The sequence below is a fragment of the Sminthopsis crassicaudata genome, chromosome 3, assembly GCF_048593235.1.
Source record: "Sminthopsis crassicaudata isolate SCR6 chromosome 3, ASM4859323v1, whole genome shotgun sequence".
Taxonomy (NCBI): domain Eukaryota; kingdom Metazoa; phylum Chordata; class Mammalia; order Dasyuromorphia; family Dasyuridae; genus Sminthopsis; species Sminthopsis crassicaudata.
In genome coordinates, this window is record NC_133619.1 from 88,147,752 (window position 1) to 88,173,743 (window position 25,992).

Genomic DNA, 25,992 nt, shown 5'->3' on the forward strand with positions numbered 1-25,992 from the left:
TTTATGAATCTTTGAAAGTCCTCTATTTCAATACTTCTATTTTTTTTCTAATGAAGGATTATAGGGGGCAGCTAGGTGGTGCAGTGGATAGAGTACCAGTCCTGAATTCAGGAGGACCCGAGTTCAAATCTGGTCTTTAGACACTTAACACTTCCTAGCTGTGTGACCCTGGGCAAGTCACTTAACCCCAGCCTCGGGGGGGAAAAAAAATGAAGAATTATATTATTTAGTTTTGTTTGATAGGTTATTCTTGGTTATAATGCCGGTTCTTTTTTCCCTTCCAGAATATCATATTCTAAGCTCTCTGTTCCTTCAATGTGATAGCTACTAAATCTTGTCTAATTCTGACTGTGCTTTTACATTATTTGAGTGGTTTCTTTCTGGCTGCCTGAAGTATTTTCTTTTTGACTCAGGAGTGCTAGATTATGAGTGGGAGTTTTCATTTTGGGATCTCTTTCAGAAAGTGATTATTAGATTATTTCAATTTCTATTTTATCCTCTGGTTATAGGATATTGGGGTTGACTTTCTTTTAAAATTTCCTGAAACATGAAATCTAGACTTTTGGCTTTCAGGCAATCTAGTAATTATGAAATTATCTTTTCTTAATCTATTTTCTAGGGAAGTTGTTTTTCCAATGAGATTGTTCACATTTTTTAAATATATTTTTTCATTTGTTTTGTTGTTTTTTTGATCTTTCATGAAGTCACTATCTTCCCAGTTCTAATTATTGAGAAATTGTTTTCTTCAGTGAAATTTTGTAACTCTTTTTCCATTTAACCAATTCTTTTTTTGATATTTTATTCTATATTTTGTGCCTTTTTTACCAAGCTGTTAATTATCTTTTTTTATAATTGCCTTTCCTTGCTCTCATTTCTTTATCTAATTTTTCCTTTTGTTTTTTTAAATTATTTTTATGTTTTTCAATAATTTTTGTTGGATTTGTTACCAATTCATTTCTCTTTGAGTGCTTAAAACTGTTTTGACATTGTTGTTATCATCTGAGTTTCTGTCTTGATTTTCTTTGTCACCAGAGTAAGCTTTTTTTGGTCAGGTTCTTTTTTTATTGTTCTTGGTTACTCCTAGTCTATTTCTTGACTTTGAACCAGTGGTCCTCAAACTTTTTAAATAGGGAGCCAATTCACTGTCCCTCAGACTGTTGGAGGGCTCCACTATAGTAAAAACAAAAACCCACACTCTGTCTCCTCCCCTCAGTGTTAGGTTCTTACTAAGTGCTAAATTGGTACTTAACAATTCTCTAGTTCACATCTTTGGTTCCAGCCTTTAAGCAGAGTTTACCCCTTTGAACTTCTGAGGAGTTTACATATGAAAAGGAGTTTACACAACCTTTAAAAGGAGAAAGTTCATTGGTTGAAGTAATTTTCCCATAAGCCCTTGAGTTCTCACTTGTCCCTTCTCTGGGAGGATAAAAGAGACAACATTGGGTCCGGAGAAGTGAGTCTACTCTAGGTCAGAATTGCCACGGCTCTCTACAGGAAGAAGAGTCTGGCCAGGAGATTGAGACAGCAGATCTCCTCCCAGAGAGCGATCAGCAGTTTCTGGAGACAACAGAACATTACACTCAATCCATTTGCCATAACCCGGCAGGCCGCATAAACGTCCTCTGCAGTGATTTCTGGCCTGTGGCCGGAGTTTGAGAACCCCTGCTGAACTTTATGTTAAAGTTGAGCTTTCTTCTGGAGAATGGAGGTGGGATGGAATTTTTCCAAGTTTCAGGCTTTTTCCACACAGCTAGCTCTGGGTGTTGGGAAGTTTTTAGTGTATCCCTTAGATATTGTGATCTGGAGAGATGTGATCATTACTTTCTTGGTCTGCAACCTAGTACTTGCTGGGAAAAGAATGACCAATTATAGTTGCCTCAGGGCCCCTGATCCCTTGCAATTGGAGCACTCCTTTCTGCCTATGAACTATGACCCAGAATTTGGTATGGGCAGTGGAATTGTTCCCAGTACTAACACAGTGATATCTTGTAATCTCTTTCTAATCTGGTGCTGGATCCCTTTCCCATCTCTGACTTGAGAGCTCCTGAAGTTGCTACTTCCACTGTTACCACATCCTAAACTCACAGCTATTATTGCCTTTGAGTGTGCTCTGGGGCCATCCTTCCTTGAACTCTCTTTCCAGGAAATTGTCTGGGATTGGGACCTTCTTTTGACCATGCTGCTTCAGAATTTGATTTGAGGCATTGTTTTAAAGTTGTTTGGAGGGGAATGTTGGGAGAACTTGATTAATTACTTTATTACACCATTTTGGCTCTGCCTCCAGAAGTCAAAATTTGCATTATTTCTGACAAAAGGATTTTATGCTGGAAATCTTCTAGTCCAAGCCCTTTATTGTTGGAGAATTGGATTGTCTAAAACAATAAGGTTAAAGGCTATATCTATTGTTTCATTGATTTGGGAACTCCTTAGTGGGGAATCTCCTTCTACTGATGCAGATTGGTACCTTCTCATAATTTGTAATCTTAGAGCACTGTCATGAATATTCAAAGATTAAATATGTGTATTTTTTCAGATTGCCACTACTACATAGTGATAATCGGCTGACATTTGTATAAAATTACACTTTATAAGCCTTAAGAAAATGTTAAAGGAAATTTTTCTTTTGCTACATCTTTCTTTTACTGTCTTTGTGAGTAATATTTTTATTTTATGGATAAAGTTTTGTGCTTGTTCATAGCATCATGTGGCCTTAAAGTTCACTAATTCTGTCCTTGGATTGTACTGTTATTAAAATCCAAAAGTACATAGGTATTTCAGCCAGAATTAACAAAGAATCAACTTTTATTGGGTTTCAGGGATTGAGTTTCAAATGAAACTCACGTTATGATTTTCTTCTGATTTTATAGCGCTTTGAACTACAGGATTCAAGAAACTCTTCCATTCCCAGTAGGATTGTGAGAGTAGAAAATATTCCTGGAAATCTAGTCTGTCAAGCTACTGTGACTCTCCAGTTGGGGAACAAAGAAGCAACCATTAAGGTGATGATTTTCAGATTTTTAATGTTTTAGGATATGCTTCCTTTGCTCTTTGATAACCTTGATATTAATTTTATCATTATCATTATTATTATTTTTACTTGAAGCAAGGAATTCCTGCAAATCTGCTTTTAAAAATGTCTCACAGGACAGGGTAGCTACATGACACAGTAGATAAGATTATGGTCCCTGAAGTCAGAAGGAGCCAAGTTCACATCCGACCTCAGACACTTAACCCTTATTAGCTGTGTGACCCTAGGTGAGTCACTTAAATCCAGTTGCCTCAACAACAAAAAATATGTATATCATACAAGTTGCTTTTTATGAAAGAAAATCTTAAAAGAGAACAAAAGAGTAAATCACCCCAAAGACAAAATTTACTGTTGCACAATTGTGCTGTGTTATTACATTTCCTTTGCTGTGATTATTAAAATAGTTAATACCATTCTTTGGTAAGCTTTTTTTTTTTAGCCAAGTTAGTTTCCAGTAAATGCAAGACAAGGTTAATTCTTATTTCCTTTTTGTTGATTTGAAGGGCAAAATATGATCTTAAATATGCAATTTTTAAACAAAGTTTTTTTTACCATATTTTATCTATAAAAGAAAGTATATAATTTTTTTTAAAAAGTCACTGGTTTTATTATTAGAAGGTAAAACAAATCTACAATAGTAACATCTGTAATTTTTAGTCTCAGTAGTTTAAGAAAGAATCTGATTTTTCTGAAAGCAGAATGACTTGTGACAGATGCCTTAATATTATTATATGGCAGGTTGATGAATTAGGATTCTAAAAATGGGAACCAGATCTTTGCATGTATGAAATAAAATAAAATGATGGTTAAATAATGAAAAACACTTTAGTATACTTTACTGATGAATCTTCTACAAATTTTTGTCTCACCATAAGCCTCCTAGCAGCTGGTTTAGACTTATAGACTTAATGATGCTTTAGATAAAATGGTGTTCCTTAAATAATGTGTGTTTAAAAAAAGCTTTTTTTGGGCACAGAAAAAGAATATGCTAAAAATAGAATAGACTTCTTCTTGTGTATCACATTTACCTCTGTTTCATTATAGGTACCATCTGGGACCAAGCCATTAAATCAACATTCTGGATCAAACCATTTCATAAAGACTTTAAGCCATAAGCAGCTATTGGCAGAAATGATGCAGTCTCATATGGTTAAAGACATGTGTTTAATTGGAGGAAAAGTAAGAATGACATCACAAATACATTGTTTGCCTTGAATTGGGCAATTGTAAATCCTTTCAATGAATGTTTACTTTCCTAGGGTTGTGGAAAAACAGTCCTTGCCAAGGAGTTTGCTGATGCTTTAGGTTATGACATAGAGCCTATCATGCTGTATCAGGTAAAGTATTATTCATTGCATATGTATATACAATGTAAAAATAAATGAGTAAGGTATATGGGCTCTCCTCAGAATGTCTTAGTAAGGAATGCCTTTCTGTTAAATCACAGACATAAAAGAATAACTCAAAGAATAACCAAATGAAAGTATGATAATATAATTTTGACTGCATGCCTGACATGCCTGTTGGATATAAGATACCAGTATTGGAATATCATTCCAGCATATACTGTATTTTTATTAGAATTTTGCAGCCTTTCAGAGTATTGTGGAAAACCAAGGTGAATGACCGATTCTAGCAAAGCATGGAACTATCTTGGTTTTTGTTTAGTATGATGATTCAGGGGACAGATTTTATAGGTAGAATAATGTGTCATGGACATATTGTGGTAAAAAAAACCACTAACAGTTGTTGTTCTAGCATGTTATAACCTGATAGAATGCACTTTAAATATATTTTTAATCCTGAAATTTCTCCCCCAAAGCATGTTGAATGCTTATGTGTTAGGCCATATCTGTTTATGATAGCATGTTTATTTCCAGAAAGCTCTTTTTCTCTTATTTTGTTTCGTATGCATATCATTTAAGTAGATTTAGATGACATCCATGGGACTCCCTTTGGGAGTCAGTTTCATTGCGCTAGAATTTTGTTTTGTTCTCTTACTTCATGGTTTAGATTATTATTACTTGGGATCCAATGGTTTGTGTGATCTTAGACATATTTATACTTAGGCAGAAAGACATCTGATTTTTACTGAAATAATTTAAACCAATTACTGCTGTGGCTTTAATTTAATTCTAATTGCATTTTGAATGTTTCATTTAGTAACATTTAGTTTATTTAGTTTTAAGTCAGGAAACATTTGTTTTGTTATCTTGCACTGAATTTAGAAGAATTAGGTAGAATAACATACTAGTTACTTTGATGCTATAGAATGAACCTTGTTTTGTAAAAATACATTTTAAAACTTGCTTTATGACCACATTCCCTACTTCTTTTGAATACATTAACTTTTTCAGTATACTAAGTCATTATTTAGGAAACACCTTTGGGACGAGGGTAGGAGATGTATTGAATGCTAGAAGGCACAATTACTTTTTGATAGCTGTCCTGGGAAAATATGCAGTGAATTGTTTAATTTTAGACAAATTGATTGACTTATCCAATACATTTTAGAACATTTTTACACATTAAAGAAAAAACATTTTTCCTGAAGAAAACAGTAAAGATGAAAATATTGTTTCAGATGGAAGAACATGGGAAAAAGGAAAAAAGTTGTAATCTCACTGAAGGTTAATTCTTATAAATTTTTTTTTCTTTTTTTTTTTCTTTTGTACCTCTAGTATTTACAATTCCTGGCAAGTAATAAGTAAGCATTTATCAATTATGATAATGCATTTATCATAGTGCTAACTCTTGCTTTAATTTTTATTTATCTATTAGCATTCTCATTTGTGTAATTATTTGTGTCTTATGATCCTTATTTTAGGTTTTTTAAGGGCTGGATAAATATCTTATATGGATTTTTGTCATTCCTTGTACCTAAATCAGTGTTTAGCATTTTGCCTTTTATATCATTGGTGCCTGACAAAGTTTGTTTATTCCAGATATTTAGTAAATGTTAGAGGTATATAACTGCCTACTTTGAAAGATGCTAAGAGCTGTAACCCATACTTATTTCACTCCTTCAAGGAGAAAGGGGCTATATTAGTATAATCAAATAATTATTTTGTTTTGATAGTATTGGATTCTCCATAATTATGCATGTTGTGGAGGCTTGACCTCCAAATAATATGTAAGCAGGATCCCCATTGGGAATAAGTGAGTAAACATTTATTTCTCTAGTAGAGTTATTTGGAGACTTCTCTATTATTTGTGCATTTATAAACTACGCTTAATCTGTGGTTTTACTGATGTGAACACTCAATTATTTTTAGACTTGACTATTTTTAGAATTGGGTTTTATGTGATAAAGGCGTACTCTGAACACCCAAATTTGTATCAGTGCATAAAATATGTTTTATAATAGATCATAAAAAAGTCTTTTAAGTATTTTGGCAGGTCTGTTAAGTCAAAGTATTTTACTTTACTAGTAATCATTTTTGCATTGTTGAAATTAATGATTTAATGGTATTAGAGAAAGTATCCATTTCCTTTATAACCCAATTAGGGCATATTTACAGACCTCATTTTTTTATACCCACCTAAAAAAATCTCCAATCTTAGAGACCTCTTTAGTATTTAAACACCAAAGGGACTTAAAAACTAAGTGGAATCCAACATAAACTTTTTTAAAAAGAATTACTTTTGGTTAAAATGGACACTGTATGAAACACATTGCAAGCTCAGGGTCATCCTTGAATTTTCAGCCAAATTTTCTTTCCTATATCCAGATTGATGCCAAATCCTTTTACTTCTTTCATAATCTCTAAATTCCATTTTTTTTCCTTTAGTGGAAGCTTTTTTCCCTCCCTTATATTCTTTTTTTCCCTCTTTTTCTACTAACTTTCTGTCAAATGTCTCCTGAGGAACTCAAACTTTATTTTTTAGTGGCTTCTGTATTGATTTAAAACTTTCCACCTCAGAGACTGTGTGAGACTTTCTGACTCTATATGTTCTTTTGTTCTCTTGCTTATTGATGCTACTATATCCTGGCCTATTTCTTGCTACTATTACTTTTATGTGCCTTTTAAAATATCCAAATGACTTTAAAGAAGTTACTTCAACCCCTTTAAATATTTCTTTGTATTGGTTACTCCTTCCAAGAATTGCCCTGGAAAAGATTGGAACCATCAAAATAATTAATTTATACACAGCTCTTTGTTATATTTCTGACTTACTAGACCTATTTGTACTGTTAGATTCCATTTTTCCCTTGTCACAGATAATGTTTTGACAATCGTTTTTGAGTCTAGTTTCAAACTGTTTAAAATTTGAGAGTGAATATATATGAGGGCTTTAAAGACTACTAATCAATCAGTCAATAAATATTTATTAACTCCTACTGTGCACCAGACTGTACTAAGTGCTAGGGATGCAAATAAGAAAAAGACAGTCCCTGCTCTCAAGGAAATTATAGTTTAATGGGAGAAGACAATACAGCTGAAAAGGATAGGCAGAAAAGGAAGCAGAAAAGGAGAAGAAGGCCCTTTGATGAAAAAAAAAGAATTGTCTGGTACATAAATCCTTTTTGAATTGAGAATTTGAGAAAAGTTCTTTGCTTTGCCCTCCAACCCTAATGAATTAAAGATATATTTTTGACTTCAAAGGATACTTTCATAATTTCAAATTATCAGTCTGTTAAAGCACTATGTTAGGCGTGCATTTTTTGGGTCCTTTTTTGCCTTTTAGTAAATGAATGATAATGGTCCTTGATAATGGTTAAAACATTAAAGTGAAAACATAATAATTAGTATGGAATAGTTATTTGATTTGCTTAGAAACAACACATACCGGAAATTAACTATCATATATGTACCAACTAGATCCAAAGTAATTTACAGGCAGTGGGTACAGGCAACTAGGGAGATCAAAACTGTTTTCCGGGAGGAGGTACACATGATCTGAGCTTTAAAAGAAAATAGGAATTCTATGAATTGAAAATGAGGAGGGATAAGGCTGGAGGATACAACCTATATAAATGTATAGGATAGAGGGAAAGGTTTTTTTTTTTTTGTTTGTTTTTTTTTTAAATAAGAAATAGGAAGCATTTTTGTTTGTTTAGAACATGGTGTGTATCAGGAGAATAATATAATCCTGGAAATGGAGAATGCTAGATTGTTAAAAACTTTTAAAAGCCAGAGAGTTTGTACTTAATCCTAAAGGCAAGAGAGAATGACATGGTCAGATTAGTGCTTTAGAAAAATCTTTTTGGCAGCTATATGAAATCCAGCAGAGAAATAAAGTAGCAGGCTATTGTAACAGGCCAGGTGCATTATACTAACCACCCACTCTCTTCTCTCCTGCTTATATGCTGTTGAATAGAGCTAGAAAAAAATTATAGAACAATAGTGACTGGAGCCACTACAGATTTGTGTCTCATAATCTCAACTGAGTTCTTCATTGCAGCAAGGTAGTCCTTTTTAAGGCGCCCCCATAATCAATTTGCCACCAGTGGTTATAACAAACATTTTCATCCTGACTTAGACCTCTCATGATATCCTCAACTGAGGGCAAAGCCTCATGTTTCACCTAAAATTTTGATGCCATTTGCTAAGCTCTCTCTCTTTTCTCTTCATCCCACATAACTCAGGTTTTTCCTTCACTGGCTCCTGTTTCACACAGTCAGATGGTGGAGGGTTCCAACTGATTGAGAAGAAACAATTTACTGAAGATGTGATGTAATATAATTAAGGGTTGCATAGAGAGAAATTTATCTTGGAAAAGAGAAGGACCAGCTTCTCAGAAATGGCTCAGGTTGGAGTTTTCCATTTTTCTAAAGCAGCCTTTTCTAGGGCAAAGTCTGATCACTTTTGGTTTGATTTCTGCAACTTCCTGACTAGAGTTTGGGTCTGACCTAAATAGATGCTGCTGGATTCAGCCTCTCTATTAGATAGTCATCCCTGGATCCGTGATCAGGAACTGGGTAGTAGGTGTCAAAGCTGTCATTTATCATCTACTCTTGTTCCTTATACTTAGGTCCTACTGAGCTAGATCTGAGATCTCTTTCTGTCCTTCCCTAAGGTGGTATAGAGCCTCTCCTTGCATTGAAATGCTCAATGTGGCTTACTCCTGGACAAGTCTGGTTTTCTTCCTATGCCAATCTTGGATGAAAAAATGACTCAGTGTAATACTAAAAAAATTCCATAGATTAGGTGTGGCGTATTTTCGAGATTTTGGAGGAAGAATTTTGGAATGGGGTTAGGGGTATGGAGGGTGGAATCTCTTTGTACTTCTTCCTGCTACAAAACCATCTTGGCTCTGTCTTTTATATTAACTTTTAAATTCTTTTCCCTGCCTCAAGTCTCTCCCCACTCCAATCAATCCTCCATTCAATTGCCAAGGTAATTTAGTTTCTAAATTCTAAGTCTGGCTTTGTATTCACCTCCATGCTGAAGCTCCATTAGCCCACCAGATATCAAAGATTTCTACTACCTCTGCCCCTGCTCCCAACCTAACCATTTCATGACGGGCCAACCATATTATGTAGTTCACCATTGCTTTTGATGAGCAAAACAAGTATCTTATTTGAATGCTTTTGAACTATGCAGATTTTAAAGAATATATCATTTTTTGCTCATTTAAATTTGGTAATTTTTTTGCATTAATATTTTAAAGTCAAGTGTGGATTACAACATAGCATTTTCAGTCTTTTTGTTTTTTGCATTTTTTCTCAAATTTTTTTCCTTTTTTGATCTGATTTTTCTTGTGCAGCATAATGATTGTAGAAATATGTATAGAAGAGTTGCACATGTTTAACATGTTAGATTACTTGCCATCTAGGGAAAGGGGAGTGAGAAGAGGGGGGGGAAATTTGGAACACAAGATTTTGCAAAGGTCAATGTTGAAAAATTATCCATGCATATGTTTTGAAAAATAAATATATTTTATTTTAATATATTAAAGTCACAAATAACTATATGACTGTATGAACAATGAACTGTAAATCTACTATGTAGATCAGGGGTTCTCAAACTATGGCTCGCGGGCCAGATGCGGATGTTTATGCGGCCACCAGGTTATGACAAATGGGCTGAGGGGTGAAGACAGAGTGTGAGTTTTTGTTTTTACTATAGTCCGGCCCTCTAACAGTCTGAGGGACAGTGAACTGGCCCCCTATTTAAAAAGTTTGAGTACCACTGATATAGATTATAAGAGCCTCATTTGAAGAGTAGTTCCATGGAAATTTAGATTGAGATTTGATGATCTTCGTAATTTAAACTCTACTTTTAATTTAATATTTAAATCAAATACTTCAACTTATATTTTTAAATATTATGAAATATATTACACTTTAGTGATAACCTTTGAGGAGCTTTTTGAGTGGCGGAGAATAAGTTTCATGCTATCTTAACAAATTTATTAATCATGAAGAATTTATTTATTAGATTTCTAAGAAGCCTTTGGCTACATGTATAAAAATAAGTAGTACTATTAAATTCTGAGGCTTAAAGAGAAAAAAAAATAGTAAAGGGACCAAAAATCCTTCCAAATAAGGACTTCCTACCTTTAGAATGCACATCACTGATGGTCAACAAACTGAGGTTTAAATGAATCAGAGGAAGGAAGTATTCAAGTCAAGGACTTTTGGAACAACCTCAAATATAAGGGACACTATAATCAAATCCTGAGTACTTTGATAATAGTGTATTTGTTTACCTTGATCGGTGAGATTCCATTTATGCTTTATAACCAGTTTTTAATATTTTGATAAAGGATTTTTCACTACTACTTTTCAATGGAAGTTGGGCTCAGAAAAGGCAATGAGAGAAATGGAGCAAAGTACTGGATTTGAAGTCAGAAGACCTGAGTTTGAATTCTGATTTTGCTATTATTCACCAGATTTGTGACTGCTGGCATGTCGACTATTCTGCACTATATTTACCTCATTTGTTTGATAAAAGTAAAAGTAGATAGAGCTAGTATTGGATTTGGGAAGATCAGGGTTCAAGTCCTCCCTCTGACACATATGACTGTGAGTATCCCCAGGCAAGTCATTTAACTTGTTAGTGTCCCAAACAACTCTCCAAGACTAAAAATTAAATAACCCTATTGCCTTGTATTAGTAGAAGCAGTTCTTTATTCAGGGCTTCCTACACCAATAAAATCACAAGGACGTACTGAAAGTTAGATTCTACCTCCCTTGTGTATCATTGTTAAGAAAGCATTTGATTAGCTTGCCTCTAAAACTTCTTCCCTCAACTTCTCTATTTTTATTGTTAGTACTACCATCTTCTTGGTCACCTAAACTCCAGATCTTGGACTCATTATTCATTCTTTCTTCTCTCCCATCCATGTTCACTCAATTGCCTGATAATATTATTACCTTGGTAATGTTTTTTGCATCTGTCCCCTCCCATTCATTATATACTATCCCTACACTAATTCAGGTTCTCCTTAATGCTCACCTGAATTATAGCTTCCTACATAGTTTTCCTGCTGTTAGCTTTTGTCTTCCTCACTTCATTCATCACACCAACTAAAAATAATCTTTCTAATGTGGAAGCCTGGCTTCAGCTTACCTTTTCATCCACAGTTCTCTCTATTTCCCTTTATGTTCTAGTCAAATTACACTATTTTCAAATTTAGTTTCTGTGTAAGAAGAACTTCCAAATAAGTACAGCAATTCAAAATGGAAACGAGAGGCATTGGCTTTTCCTTCATTGGAAACCTTGAAGAAGACAATGAAAGGCATTTGTCAGATTTCTTATGGCGAGATGCCTGTTCAAATATCTCTGATATCCCTTCTGCTTCTGAGATTTTGAGATTCTATGTACCAGTATGACTCTTTTTCTACCAAATTGACCATTTTTTTCTGTCAATTGAAATTGTCATTCAAAGATCAGGTTAGCTATTGCATTTTCTGTGATATCCTTCCTTATTTCCTCCAACTGAACATGGATTCTCTCCCTTCTTAATTAAAAAAAAATTATCTTTGGTCTGTGCCTCTCTTCTACCCAGGGAGAATATTAATATACTGTAATTACTTACTAAGTGTTATTGAATTGAATTAGTTTCCCTAATTTATGGAAACACAAAAATTAATATTTCTTATTTTAATCAGTGAAACTGGCCAGAAAACAATGCTTTCTCTTCTAACCTACTGTTTTCCTTCCTTCTCCTAGTATAGTGAGAGAAAAAAAAAAGCCTAGGAATGTAGCTTTGCTGTTTAAAAAACTTGGGTGATTTTTGATCAAGTCATTTTCCATCTCAGTGCTTCATGACTTCATCAATAAATAGAAGAAGTTGGATTATATGATTTTATCTTTTTCTAAGTTTCTTGGATCTCTAAATTTTGTGATTATATGACCTTTTAGGGTCTTTTTTGTGACTTCTGTTCTTCTGTCAGAAATATTTATTAGTTGGGAATTCATTTGTTGTCTATGTTTGATGATCAAATGACATACTATTTGTAAAACACTTAGCACAGCATCTGGTACATAGAAAGTACTTAATAAATGTTTTTTTTCCTTCTTTTTCTCTTTCCCTCCATTGAGGTCCCTGAAGTAGGCTCTTATGATTTAACTGAAAATGAGTTTTCAAAAGGTTCCAGGAATGACAGAGGGAAAGGAGACAAATAAGATCAATTCTCTTTTCCTCTATAAGGGATAGCGCTGCTTGGGTAAATTGGGGACTGCTGATCAGCCATATATGTTCTTACAACAGGGCTTAATTTCTGTGAGTTTATGATGAGACTATAAGGAAGGCTTCTTACCCACTCTTCTGGGCATGCTTGATATGTGTTTTTCATCCCACAGAGATTTGGATTTTAGCTTTATAATTTGGGGAAGTGACAAATGATTCACATTTACAAGACTATAGTTTAATAATTGTATAGGAACATTAAATGGCTGGTTTAATCATGGAAGTACCACTTTGTACAGAGAAAGTCATTAGTTATAGTCATTAGAGCATGGCTAGTCCTGGTAATAAGCAACTGATTGTGAGTAATTCTGAATTTGTAGAATTTTGGGATTGAGAAATTCTTTCTGATATCTGAAAATGTGTGTATATTTAGAATTCTGAATCCCAGGTATGTCTTAGAAAGCACAAATGTAGGCCTTTACTCTACCCATGCCCCATGTTGAGGGCAAAATGTGCTGGATTTTAAGTCAGAGGACTATGTCATTGAACCGTCTTTAAACTTGGCAGTTGTGTGATTCTGGAAAAATCAGCGATCTCTTTGGGCCTCTTTTTCCAATTTTTTAAAGGAGGACCTTAAACTAGATAAAATCTGAAGTATTTTTAGTTCTAAATCTGTGCTTGTTATTTTTCTAATCATTTAATTTTATAAAAGAGAAAAGTGAGATGTGCTTTATGCAGTGCCTCAGTTTGTGGCAGAGCTACTAATCCAAATTTTCTGAACTCCAAAATATTAATGTAGCTCTTCCTAATTTGTTTACATTACCCAGTCAATGGCTCAGTTTTGGGAATACAGAGAAGACCCAGTTCTCAAAGACCTTACATTGAGGAGTGTAGCATAAAACTAACTAGGCATATGCAAGATATATTTAAAGTATTTTAAAGGTAATCTCAGAAAGCAATATAAGCAGTAGGGGAGATTGGGAAAGGTGTACTTCAGAAGGTGGGGTTTTAGCATGAATCTTAAGGAAGTTGAGGAGATATAATTGAGGGAGGCTGAGCACATCAGACATAAGAAAACCCATACCAAAGATTTGAAGTCAGGAGAAATCATAGAGAAACCATGAAGTTCATCAAATTGGGGAGGAAGTAACATGATAAGATTAGTGCCTTAGGAAAATTACTTTGACAGTAGAGTAAATGGTGAATTGGAGTGAGGAAAGCCTTGGAGGGCAGGTTGAAAGACTCTTGAAATAATTCAGAAGAGAGTTAATGAAGGCCTGAGTGTCCTCATAAGCTTTGTGAGTGGAGAGAAATGAATGTATAGAAGAGATGATGACAGTCAAAATTTATAAATTACTGTTCTTTGCTAGGCGTTATGGTAAGTTCTAGGGATTCAAGAAAAAGCAAAAACATGATCCCTACCCTAAGGTGCTCATATTCCAATGGTGGAGATAATATGAAAGTAACTGTACATATAAAACTTAAATGGTGTAAAAAGTGAAGTAATCTTTGAGTAAAATTGGGGTTGAGGGACACTGGGAGGTGGGAATGTGAAGGTAAAAATTATAAGATTTAGCAGTAGATCAGATATGTGGAGTGAGCTTGTAGGTCTACATGACTGGCAGGATAGTGATATCTTCAGCAGTAATAGGGATGTTAGGAAGAAAAAAAAGTTTGTAGGGGAAAAATAATGAAGTGTGTTTTAGACATAGTGAGTTGGAGATACCAAAAGGATATATAGTTAGAGGTATCTAAAAAGCAGTTGAACTAACATTAGTTAATTCTAGATGATTACAGCCTTTTAATAGTTTTGGAGGAACTACAAAAGAGGAGGTTATGAAAAGATACGTTAGAAATGGATTTTATTAAGCAGAATATATGAAGCTGAGGAGAAAGAGAACTGAAAATCTGAGTGTGTTCTGGGTCTTACTTATTTGTGGATAGGCTTCTGCTTATGTGGTATGATGAAATCTGTGGAAAACCCTCTGTCCCAAAATATCTTCCCTTAGTCAAGAACTATCAAAACTCTATTGGTAGAATACTTTTGGGCTTATTTATTATCCCATTAGAATAAAAATATGCATGGAAAGAGTAACATTATTAAACTATTATCTCCTATTGACATCTTATTATAGTTTATTGTATCTTTTGCTTTAGGATGGCTAGCTGAAAGCAAATTTTCAAGAAGAGAAACTACAGTAAGGTCTGTAGCATGAGGTACTATATAGGGAAAGTAAAATGGGGGAGGCTTTGTTCACTGAGCACACTAGTGATATGTCACTGCATTGACACTGAGATATAGTATTTACCATTGTATTGATTACTTGCACTATACAGAGCATATGAAAAATTAGCTAGCAAGATGACAGAATTCTCTGTTTTCATTTTTGTCTGCATATGGTTCTGTACTAGGATACTCTTTAATAGATTTAACAAAGATTTACTATATTCTTTCTGTGTACAATGCCCTTTGCTAGATGCAGGAATGAATACAGAGTTAAGGTAAGATTGTCATGTCTTCTTGGAAATTATAGTCTAATATGGAGATATCTTATATCTTAATAGGTAGATGGTATTATAGTCTAATAGGGAGATGTTCTAATGGAGATGAAAAATAGATATATAATTATAATAGGCTACATTGCATAATAAATGCTTTATGGAGTATGAGATTCATGGGGTATACTGGGAATCTAATAAGTATTTGTTGATTACAAGTAGTGAGGACAATAGAAACCACTATCTCTCCTAGTATATTTGGCCCCTTTTTAGCTCTTTCTTCTAATAAAATAATATCACCTAAATGTTTTAATAATAAATCTGATAACATAGAACTCTTGCTTGTTTGTAAACTGATGTAGAAGTGAGATAAGGGCCAACTATTCATGTCCCAGTGATAAGATGACAAAACATCTAAACTATCCATTATTTCAAATTGACCCATTCTTTTCCTCAAAACATCTCCTTGCCTTTACCTACCTTTCAATGATTCATAACCTTTGGATCAATTCTGACATTAGATTCAGTGCGAAACTGAGTCCAGCACTTGCAACGTTAACTTTATAATCAATTTTTAGGAATCTGATTATGCTGTATGTGCAATACTTATATATATTTAAAATAAATAATAGTTATTTAAAAATTTTAATAATATTATAATATGAATAGGAATACCATTAATGCAGTATAATATCCCTCAAGACACAGTTTTAATGCCCCTTCTTTGTAAAGTCTTATCTGACTACTCTATCCTGAATCAATATCATCTTCCTCTTAGCCTTGTATGTAATATATAGTGCTTGGAGAAATGATGAAATACAGTTTCTTCTTATCTGTAAAGTGGTGGTGGCTATGAATGGGTTATATAATACACTACAAGAGCCAGGTTTTGTTTGTGTCAGTTGACTTTCATTAAAGCTTTTCTTTGTATTCAGGAAAGGTTCAGTATATATGCATGGGAGAAATAGATCTAGAAGGCAGGGAGGAAGGTGGTTAAAAACAAAACTCCCAAACCCTCCCCTCCAGAATTATATAGGAAGTTGTAGTTAGGCAAAAGAGAGATTATATATCTGTGGAAATCGTCATTTTTTACCAAAGCTGTACCAAGTCACAGATCGTTACAGCTAATGCACTATTTATCAAATCCACAATATTATTATAGTAAGATAATCAACCTTACTTATTAAATTAAATTTCAAACAGATTTTCCAGTAGTACTTAAAAATAATTTTGGCTTGATAGAACATCTTTTCCTTAACAAGTCTTTATTCTAAATCTGAAGCAATCTATGTTTTCCTAAAGTGTCTATAATTTCATGCTTTATTCATAATCTACTTTGGTCAGTTCACTTGATTGGAGTTTTATTTGAATTGGATAATTCCATCTGCCTATGATGTGGGAGCTAGAGAAGGTGATGAAGCTCATATTATCCTATCTGCCACTGAGAAAATTGAAGCCTAGGGAGAATGTGACTTATCCATCCAACCTTAAGATGCCTTGCTGACATCCAGACATCTTAAGTTTATACGATTTCCTTAACCTGACAGTATAGTAAATCTACTTAAAAAGGACAGTAGGGTTATTCTGACATACTATCTTCTCTGTTCTTAAATTTTGTCGTAAAATTTGTCTATAATTGCTATCTAGATCACCAAAGACTAGTTTATAGAATCCATTTTCCCAATTTTCAGAAGTGGAACATTTCCCCATAGTCCCATTGCATTTCTGTTGCTTTCTACTTTCTTGAACTTAAAAATAGCCTTTTAAAAAAAGCTGAAGTATAAAGCAAGGAAGAGTTTAAAAATACTTCTACAATATATGTAAAACGAGAGACTTTTTTTGGGGTTAAGATCAAACATAAGTGACACTAAGGGATGTTGGAAAACTGCCACATGTTCTATTCATTGAGCATACTTAGAATCTGTAAATCATTGTGGAGTTGTATTCAGAGTGCCTAGAAATTATTAACATTCTCTGTTTATACAATATTCTGCCACTAACAAGTAGCAACATAATTAATCCCTTATTGTATTGCTTATAGACTATCGGAGGAAATCTTACTGGAGATAATAGTTGAGAATGAACATTTCTATCATAACTTCTCCATTACTATGTCTGATAGGACTTTATCCAATTGAATCAGTTAAATTTATTTAAAGTAACCCTGAGAAACCTATAGAATTTCAGTTTCTTTCTAATCCTATGTAATACAATTTTTTTTTGTATCATAAAATGAAAACATACTTAGTTTTCATCTCAGGTTTAATATTCACTTAAATTTCATGTTTTATCTGAGAGATTACATTTTTCTATTGGATTTTCTTCTTTGAAAAACATTTTGTTTATTAAACTAGTTGTTTTCTTATTCTTCAGCTTATCCACAACTACCCAACTTTGTGTGGTTATTTAACTGATGATTTCCATCTTCTAGATTTTGTGGATATCTTAGAAAAATTCAGTTAACATTATGAGTTTTTCAAAATTGAAATAATCCTCAGTCCATGTGTTTATTTTCTGATGTTTTTCAGTTACACAATTGTCTACGGCACTGCTGTTTTCTTCTCTTAAAAATTAAATCTTGTGGGGGTTTTCCCTCAGGAAATTAGACATCAAAATTCTGGAAAGTTACAGTTGTAGTATGGATTAAGGATGTTTTCCAGGGATTTGAAGGTGAGGCTTTAGGTCAGACAATGGTGGTAACCCTGAAGGAACTAGATTTCACGTCCTGTTATTTTAAGACTTTTAAGGAAATGCAGAAAGAGGAAATGGTTCAGGCTCTGTGACATCATTGGTGCTATTTTTGCTTTCTGAGGTTCAAAGACTTTACAATTCAGGGATGAGAAAAACGTATACAAAAATGGAAGCATTCATCTTTGCTTTACAGAGTGCTGTTGATAAGCAGGAAGAAAATAAGAGAACATCTGATTATGTATGTTGCTATATTTGTCTGTACACATAATAATTAATGTTTTAAAATTAAATTTAAAATGCTGAAAAACAACAGCATCATTAATGAAAGAAAAAAACAGTTTTATGTTGTACGTGTTAAAACAAGCTTATATTAAAGCATTTTCTGAGTACTACAAAAACAGGCATTCTGAAATTATGGATATGGAAGAATATCATTAATTTTTTTTTAAAGCAAATGCTTTATTTATAATTGCTACCTTTATTATCAGGGGACTTTGAAAATTTGATACAGAATATGTTTGTTAATTAAGATTTATGAAGTACAATTGTTTACTCTGTGAAACATCAATTTTTTTGTTTGTTTGATTTTTGTACCTGTTTCACGTAAAATAGCATCTTATAACTGGATTGTAAAAATTAGGAGTGACAGTATCTTTTTGTACTTCAGGAAACAAAAAATACTTAGCTTTCATCATGGTTAACAACCTGGATTTTAACTGTAACAACCAATAACTTTTATCATGGGAAATATTCCTACTGTTGTCTTCCTTCCTCCTTCCCCCCAAGAATTTTACTTTAATGTGTAGGATGTGATAGAAATGAAGAATGTTTATCTCCTCCATCACCAGAGTGAGCAGGGTTATTATATATATTATTATATGTCAAATTAAATTTGACATGCCAAGAATTCTGTATGTATTCCTTTTATTGTACCCTTGTGGATAAAAAAAGGTGATGATGAAACAACATATCTCTAAATCTGAGCAGTTTCTTTCACTAAAAGTACATTGTACAGACTCCTTATTTTGAAGTAATGGAGAAAAGTCATTAGCCTAAGATACTGGAAAATTCTACCTCTTGCAGATCTGTAATGCACAAATATCAAAAACTTCTCAGTCCAACTAAAAAGCTGATTTTTAAGTTTCCTCCAGATCTAAATCTATGATTCTTTGATCCTTTTCTTTTTATGCCACAGTAATTTTCTGATATTTCACCACTCTCTCTCCATTGAGGACTCTTAATAAAAAGTTACAATTGGAATTTGGGTATGTTCTTTTATGAATACAAGTTTTAGAATTTTTATTATCATTGGCTTCAAAAATGATGATACCATTCTAACATTATATACACTTAAAGAATTCAAGAAATTCAAGAAAATAATTCAAAATTAGAAAAATTTATATGCAAAGCTATAGAAAATGTTAGCTTGATTTCTCAATCTGAAGGTTCCACAAGACCTTAAGGTTCTAAGGGCTTGTTGGACTTGACTGTCATTATTTTTTGAATGTCTTAAATTTCAACATCAGCTTAAAAATAATTAGTTTTTAAAGCATTTTCATAATAGTGAAATGTTTGAAAGAAGCGTTAAGTTTTTTGGTAGGTAAGATTTTCATTGGCCTTGTGTAACAAAAAAATACATTCATGATTACAAAATATTGCTTGAATAACATTGATGCAATTGTAACTGTCTCTTTTTAATTAGTATTTGATAGACATTGTACATTATTTGAAACCTAGAATAAATTAAAACTCAAAACTATAAAAGAAATCATTTCCTGAACACCAATAAATAGGGGTGGGGGGTATGGGGTGGATGTGGTTTCACACTCTGGCTTCATTGCCTTTGATATGAAAAGCCCACAAATGTGCTGGAACTATTAATAGCCTACTTTGGTCTGTTACATTATTTTAATTTTAGCACATTGTGTATATGTGTGTCATGTTTTTTAATTGCATGTAAGTGCCTTGCCATGATATTTCAATTCCTGTAATTTGTCTGGTGGCTATTCTATTTGGTTTCCTCAAATTACAAATCTCTCTCTAACATATAACCAGTCACAGTAATGATCACAACTGTTGACTTCTCTGCAAAGCTCATCAACTGCAGGAAGATGCACAGCATTTGATAAGAATCCCTGGGCATGGCCTAATTTTGCAAAACCCTTAGTCCTTAAAAAGAAATTGGCTCATTTGGGTTCCTTCAGAATTTAACATAACATTGAGCTAAATTTAGTTAAGTCATATGGAAATTACTGCAAAATACATCACCCATATAGAATGAATGAGCATATTCCAAAAGGAAAAAAAAAAAAAGTCTGTCAAGAAAAATAAAGGAAGTGATAAAAGGAATTTATAATAATCCCAATGTTATTAAGCCATTGAACAATAATATTAAAAATTATAACAAACATATGCCCAATAAAAGGCCAAGAAAATGCATTGAGTTAGCTTCTTTATTTTGATAAGAAAAATGAGTTTTCATCTCATGGGTTCTTTCATTAAGAAAAACAATAGTTTCAAATACTTGTGATAATATTTTCCTCAGTTTAATACTCATTCCTGTATATTCTTTTCTGGGTCTGGGGATCATAGGATATGACAGCCCGTGATTTGTTACAGCAGAGATATACTCTTCCCAATGGAGATACTGCTTGGAGGTCTTCTCCACTTGTTACTGCTGCTCTAGAAGGAAAGCTTGTTCTCTTGGATGGCATTCATCGTGTTAATGCTGGTACGCTGGCTGTACTCCAAAGGTTAGTAAAGGTTATGAAAAATATGTCTAAAAATTTTATGTAAAAGTCTCTTCTTTGCTTTTGGGGAAAAATGTTAAAAGATGCTAAGATTTTTTTTAATGCATATGCAAATTACACACACATATATTTCTAGATCTATTTTGACACATTATATATAGCACATATACCTATACCTCTGTGTGTGTGTGTGTGTGTGTGTGTGTGTGTGTGTGTGTGTGTGTGTGTGTGTTTGAAGTGGGTATAACAAGTAATTTAAGCTTCAGGTAAACATCTTCCCCCTAATAAAAAAAGGATGGAGGTGGAAGAAACTCCCAATCTTCATATTAAGTTCTCTTTTTAAAAGCTACAAAAGAAAATAAAACCTCAAAAATTATTAAATTTGGAATTTTCTTACTCTAAGACACAACTTCATTTTACACAGAAGCCCTGTGAGGCACAGGTCAAACATTTGTTAATTTTTCTTGCTTTTTGAAAACTTGCAAGTATGATTCATCCATATAAAAATAGGTAAACATTTGTCAGAATATGTTATAAATAATAATAATTTTATATAATTATTTATATAATATTTTATATAATAAATAAAGAATATTAAGTTGTATATGAAATTAAGTCTTTTTTCTTGTTTTCACATTAGAAAAGAAACCCTGACTTCCTTCTCTGAAATTGTATTATGAGAAGTAGAATCTCATTTTATAATTTTCACAGGGATCTAATTTTATCTCTTAAAGAGTTCAAAGAGAATGATAATAAAATTATTCCCCCCCCCCCATATTTCATTGTTGCAGCTGTGGAGATAAAGTAATAGGATTGAACTTTGATTATCTGGAAATTTATATTAACCAGAACACTTTGCCTTTCATGCCAGAAAGTGAACATGTTTGAGAGGTTAAAACACCACAAAGCATATGCATTATTTAAATTGCAAGTGTATTACAAGTACTAATCTTGATTAATTTTAAGTATATTTCTGTGTTTTTAATTATTAGAAATTAAAATAAAATCAGAAGCATATTCCCTGTTCACCTATTATAGATGTAATATACAAATAACACCACCCTCTCAATAAATTCCTTACCCACCCTATCCCTTATCAGTAGAAAAATCTGATTCATTTCCATAAGTAATTTCTTGAAAGTTTTTTCCCCCTCATAATCCAGCTGAGCAATGAGTGAAGTAAACAGTAGCCACAGTAGAGGGCCCATAACCTAGAAAATGTTTGGAATAGCTATAAAATAGTCAACAAAGACTTTGAAGCAGTGTGTGGGCTAAAAGTATCAGAGCAGAGTTAAGGGGAGGACCTGGAAACAATTGTTCATGTGGGATAATAATACCCACCTCATTAATTGTGAGACTGAAATGAGATCATGTATGTAGAAGCATCATCAAGAGTTATGCAATGACAGAGAATACTCCTAATAAGAGCAAAGTGAGCCATCCAGCCAGTTTTCAAATGGTATAGCCAACAACACTCAATTTTCATGATCTGTGTTCTTTAACATTAAAGCCAGAAGATCAACCAGCAATTGCTATAGCAGATATATCTACAATTAATCTATCAATATTCTTATTCCCAGTAGCCAGTAGATTTTTTTTAATAGAACTATATACTGTTTTAAAATCTTAGAGATCATTTCATTCAACCCTTTCATTATATGCAAAAGAAAATGGAGGGCCTCAGAAGAGACTTATCTGTAGTTATATAGCCAGTAAGTATTAGAGCCAAAAATTATAATTTTGGTATTTTTACTTCTAGCTAGTACAAAAACTCCCAGTTGTTTGTTTGTTTGTTTGTTTTTTCCCCAAAGCAAGGGATTTATCCACTCTTCCCCACTGTTAACACAGGGATTATAAATGAAGTAACGGATGGCTAATAACTCAGTAATTTAATCTTTTCTTTTTCCCTGTTAATACCAATAGATTAATCCATGATAGAGAACTGACTTTATATGATGGCTCAAGGTTGCTAAGGGAAGACAGGTACCAGCATTTAAAAGAGGAACTGCAGTTGTCTGATGAGCAACTAAAAAAGAGGTAATTTGGGGGACCTTTTATTTTGTGATTCAAAGTGTCAAGGATTCAAACTAACTTTGTGTTTGATTCAATGTGTTCTTTTTTATGAGGGTCAACATTGTTTAAAATTTTAAACTTTTACAAAATAATTGCATTTTGTTTGAACTTTTAAACACAAGAATATCTTTGAATTTTTCATGTGAACTATTCTTAAATTTCTTTGTTCTTACCCAGTAAAGGTGTTGAATAATTATATAGCTTTATATGCTTTATAATAACTCATTTATAAATACATATACTACTCTAAGTGTTATATAAAGTTTGAATAAAAACTTCCTTTGCAACAATCTAATGAAGTAGATGGGTTAGCTATTCTTATCCCCATTTTACATCTAAAGAAAATGTGTCTTAAAAGTTAATTGCCATTGATTACACAATTTATAATTAACTGAGATGAAATGTGAATCTAGTTCCTTGAAATATAAGTTAAGGATTATGTCTCTTATGTCATGCTAACTTTCTCATAAGTAGAATCAATCAACAAGCATTTATTAAGCACTTTTATGTATCCAATATTGTGCCAGGTGCTGAGAATTTCTCCTCTCCCCCCAAAAAAGCAAAATTTCTCTCCTCCCTCCTGTTCACAAGAAGCTTACATTATAGTGGAGGAGACAGCATACCTTGTAAGTTAGTATATAAAAAATAAGTACAAAATAGATGGAAGATAGGCTTAGGAAAGGCCAGGAAAGGCATAGGAGATTGTGCTTGAGTTGCTACATTAAGGAAACAGAGATTCTCAGAACCATGCATTAGGAAGGGAAAATATGTTAATCACTGCAAAGACATGAAAATTAAAGACATAGAATAGTTGGAAGAACAGCAAATAGGCCAGTATAGCTAGGTTTTTGAATAAACAAAACAAAAAACTTGGAAAGTTATGAAGGGGCCTAAGTGGCAGAAGAATTTATATTTAATTCTATGAGTAACAGGTTGCTATTGTCAGTTATTGAGAAACAGGGTGATATGGTCAAGCCTATGCTTTAAGAGAATCACTTTGGTAATTGTGTAGAAATTGATTTAGAAGAAAGGAATACTTGAGGCAAGGAGTCCAGTTAGAAAGCAATTGCTGAGGTCAACATGAGAAATAAAATTCTCAACAAAAGTATTGGCAGTGTCAGTGGAGAGAAGTTGAACAGGTCTGGGGCATATAAAAGAGTCTTTGCAACTGTTTAGACATACAGTGTGAACATGAGAAGAGAGTTGAAGATAATACCAACTTTTTAAGCCTAGGTAAACGAAATGTCTCAGAAATAGGGGAAGAATTTTGGAAGAGAAATACAAAGATAATGAGCTTTGCATTTGATATTTTGAATTTGAGAAGCCTATGAGATATACAGGTTGAAATATCTAATACACAGTTGACAATACATTAGTTGAGTCCACTAGGTAGATTGGTATAGAAATGTTCATTTAATCCATTGGAGCTATAAGCAGCCTGATTGCAGAATATTAGAAGAGAATCAAGTGAAGGGAAGCAAAGACAGAATGTGTAAATTACTTTTTCAAGGAATTTTCCTGAGAAAAGGAGGAAAGCTATAGAGGACAATAGTTGGTCTGTACTGTAGGCTCTTTTGATGTTTTGTTTGTTTATTTGTAACAGTGGTACTTGCTTATATTTGTCTGCACCATGAAAAGACTTGTTGACAGGAAGAGATAAGAATTAAAAGAATGGATGATGGTGAATTAATGTATTGGAAAAGATGGGTGGGGATAAGATTAAGGGTATCTGGGAGAAGTTGACTCTGGTAAATACTAGTAGTACTTCATTATCAAAGTCTAGTAAAAAAAGAGATAATAGGGAATGACATCATAGACATATGAAATGAAGAGGGAAGAAGGATCTCTTGTTGGATTACCTCAAATTTTGGTGAGGTGTAAGGTAAAGTCCTCAGCTAAGAAGGGAGAGTTGGTGGTAAGAGAAGCCTATAAGGATAAAGGAAGATTTGGAATAGCTGCTATGGGGAGTGATATAGGAAATCAATTAGAAAGTTATAGTAGGGTTGCCTTGCTAGAGTAAGGAACCCACTGAGTAACATGAATTTGTAGTTGACCCACTCAATAGTTTCACAATTTCCTTCACTTGTGTGTAGTAGCATGTATATAGCAGTGAAGATTGATGGTGGAAGTAATGTGAAGTTAGGTTTTGGCAAGGTATAATCAGCAGTAAGAGAGGGGAACAACGAATTTACAAACAGAGCATATTGTAGTTCACCAGGGTTGAGATTAGGAAAGGAAAATATAACCAGAGTTAAGGGTGATGGCTTTGAGTAACTCTGAGGGATGAGATTTTGGAGAATATGATGAAGACAAAAAAAGTACATTTAGGAGGAGTGAGGCATAGAGAAAGATGGAAATATAAAAGAGCATATTTGGATAAAGGAAAATTTGAATTCTCAAACATAGAAAGTAAAAACTTGTGGATGCTGGTAGGACCAAGGGAGTGATCCTTCCCTTGTATAGCAGAAGTAGAGGCAGGGAATAAATCTACAAATAGAGTCCAGAAAATTGAGAAATTGGGATATTATTGATGAGAGTTAGGAAAGGGGGAACCCCTTTTGGTTCGTCAAGGATAGCCTAGTGATGGCGCAGAGTCCCCTGTAAAGGAATTTACAAGTCCGAAAACCTAGATTGATAAAAAAAAGGTTTATTGTAGGGCTTGGAAGTAAGATTAAAAGGTAGGAAAACACCAGAGCTAGGGTGGCTCTGGTGGGCAGAAATCCTTGACATGACCAGTGTAAGGATGCCATGTTTGGGACCTCTGCAATGAGTGGATGCCAGAGTTTCCTTTTTATGATCTTGAAGGTGGGTGAAGTCCCAGGCTCCTGGCGGGTTTTCAGCCAGGGTCAGCATTGAATAGAATTCAATGGATTTTTCAGATAAGGAAGAAACTGTTTGTGGGGGTTGGGAAACCTGAGCAGATAGTGGGGGGCTGGGAAAACCCAAGTTAGCTCAGATCCGGTGGGAGCTGGGAAAGCCTGGATGACCAGGATTTGTAAATCAAAAGATCCTAGCATCTTCAGCCATGGGGAGGGGGAGAGGGGGGAGAGGAGGGAGAGGAGGGGGAAGGTTGGAAATCAGAAAGAAATCTTAAAGGGACCTCAATCCCCATCATTATGATATGTTAGGGAACATTGATATATATGTTGAAATCCCCTGGAATGAGGGCATGAATTAGGGGTGGAGATGAAGACTGAACCTGACACTGAACTCATTGAATAGAGGGAGAACATCCTAGGGATTGCTATGTAAGGGCTAAGAGAATTTGGGAAGGGGTTTGGGAGAGTGGAATCAAGGATTACTCTGTGTATACAAATTAGGCTGACTGCAGGAAAGGTTGCCTTATATATTATCAAAACTAGGAAAATT

The 25,992-nt window shown here is 33.7% G+C and overlaps 1 protein-coding gene across 1 annotated transcript in view; it reads left to right on the forward strand.

Moving 5' to 3' along the window:
* VWA8 (von Willebrand factor A domain containing 8) overlaps positions 1–25,992 on the forward strand; it is a 413,374-nt gene that overhangs the window by 88,847 nt on the left and 298,535 nt on the right. Inside the window, exons 10-14 of the mRNA XM_074299190.1 lie at positions 2,868–2,999; positions 4,073–4,207; positions 4,288–4,365; positions 20,393–20,553; positions 22,474–22,587. Coding sequence (XP_074155291.1) covers positions 2,868–2,999; positions 4,073–4,207; positions 4,288–4,365; positions 20,393–20,553; positions 22,474–22,587 — 620 coding nt within the window. The remainder of the gene's footprint in view (positions 1–2,867; positions 3,000–4,072; positions 4,208–4,287; positions 4,366–20,392; positions 20,554–22,473; positions 22,588–25,992) is intronic.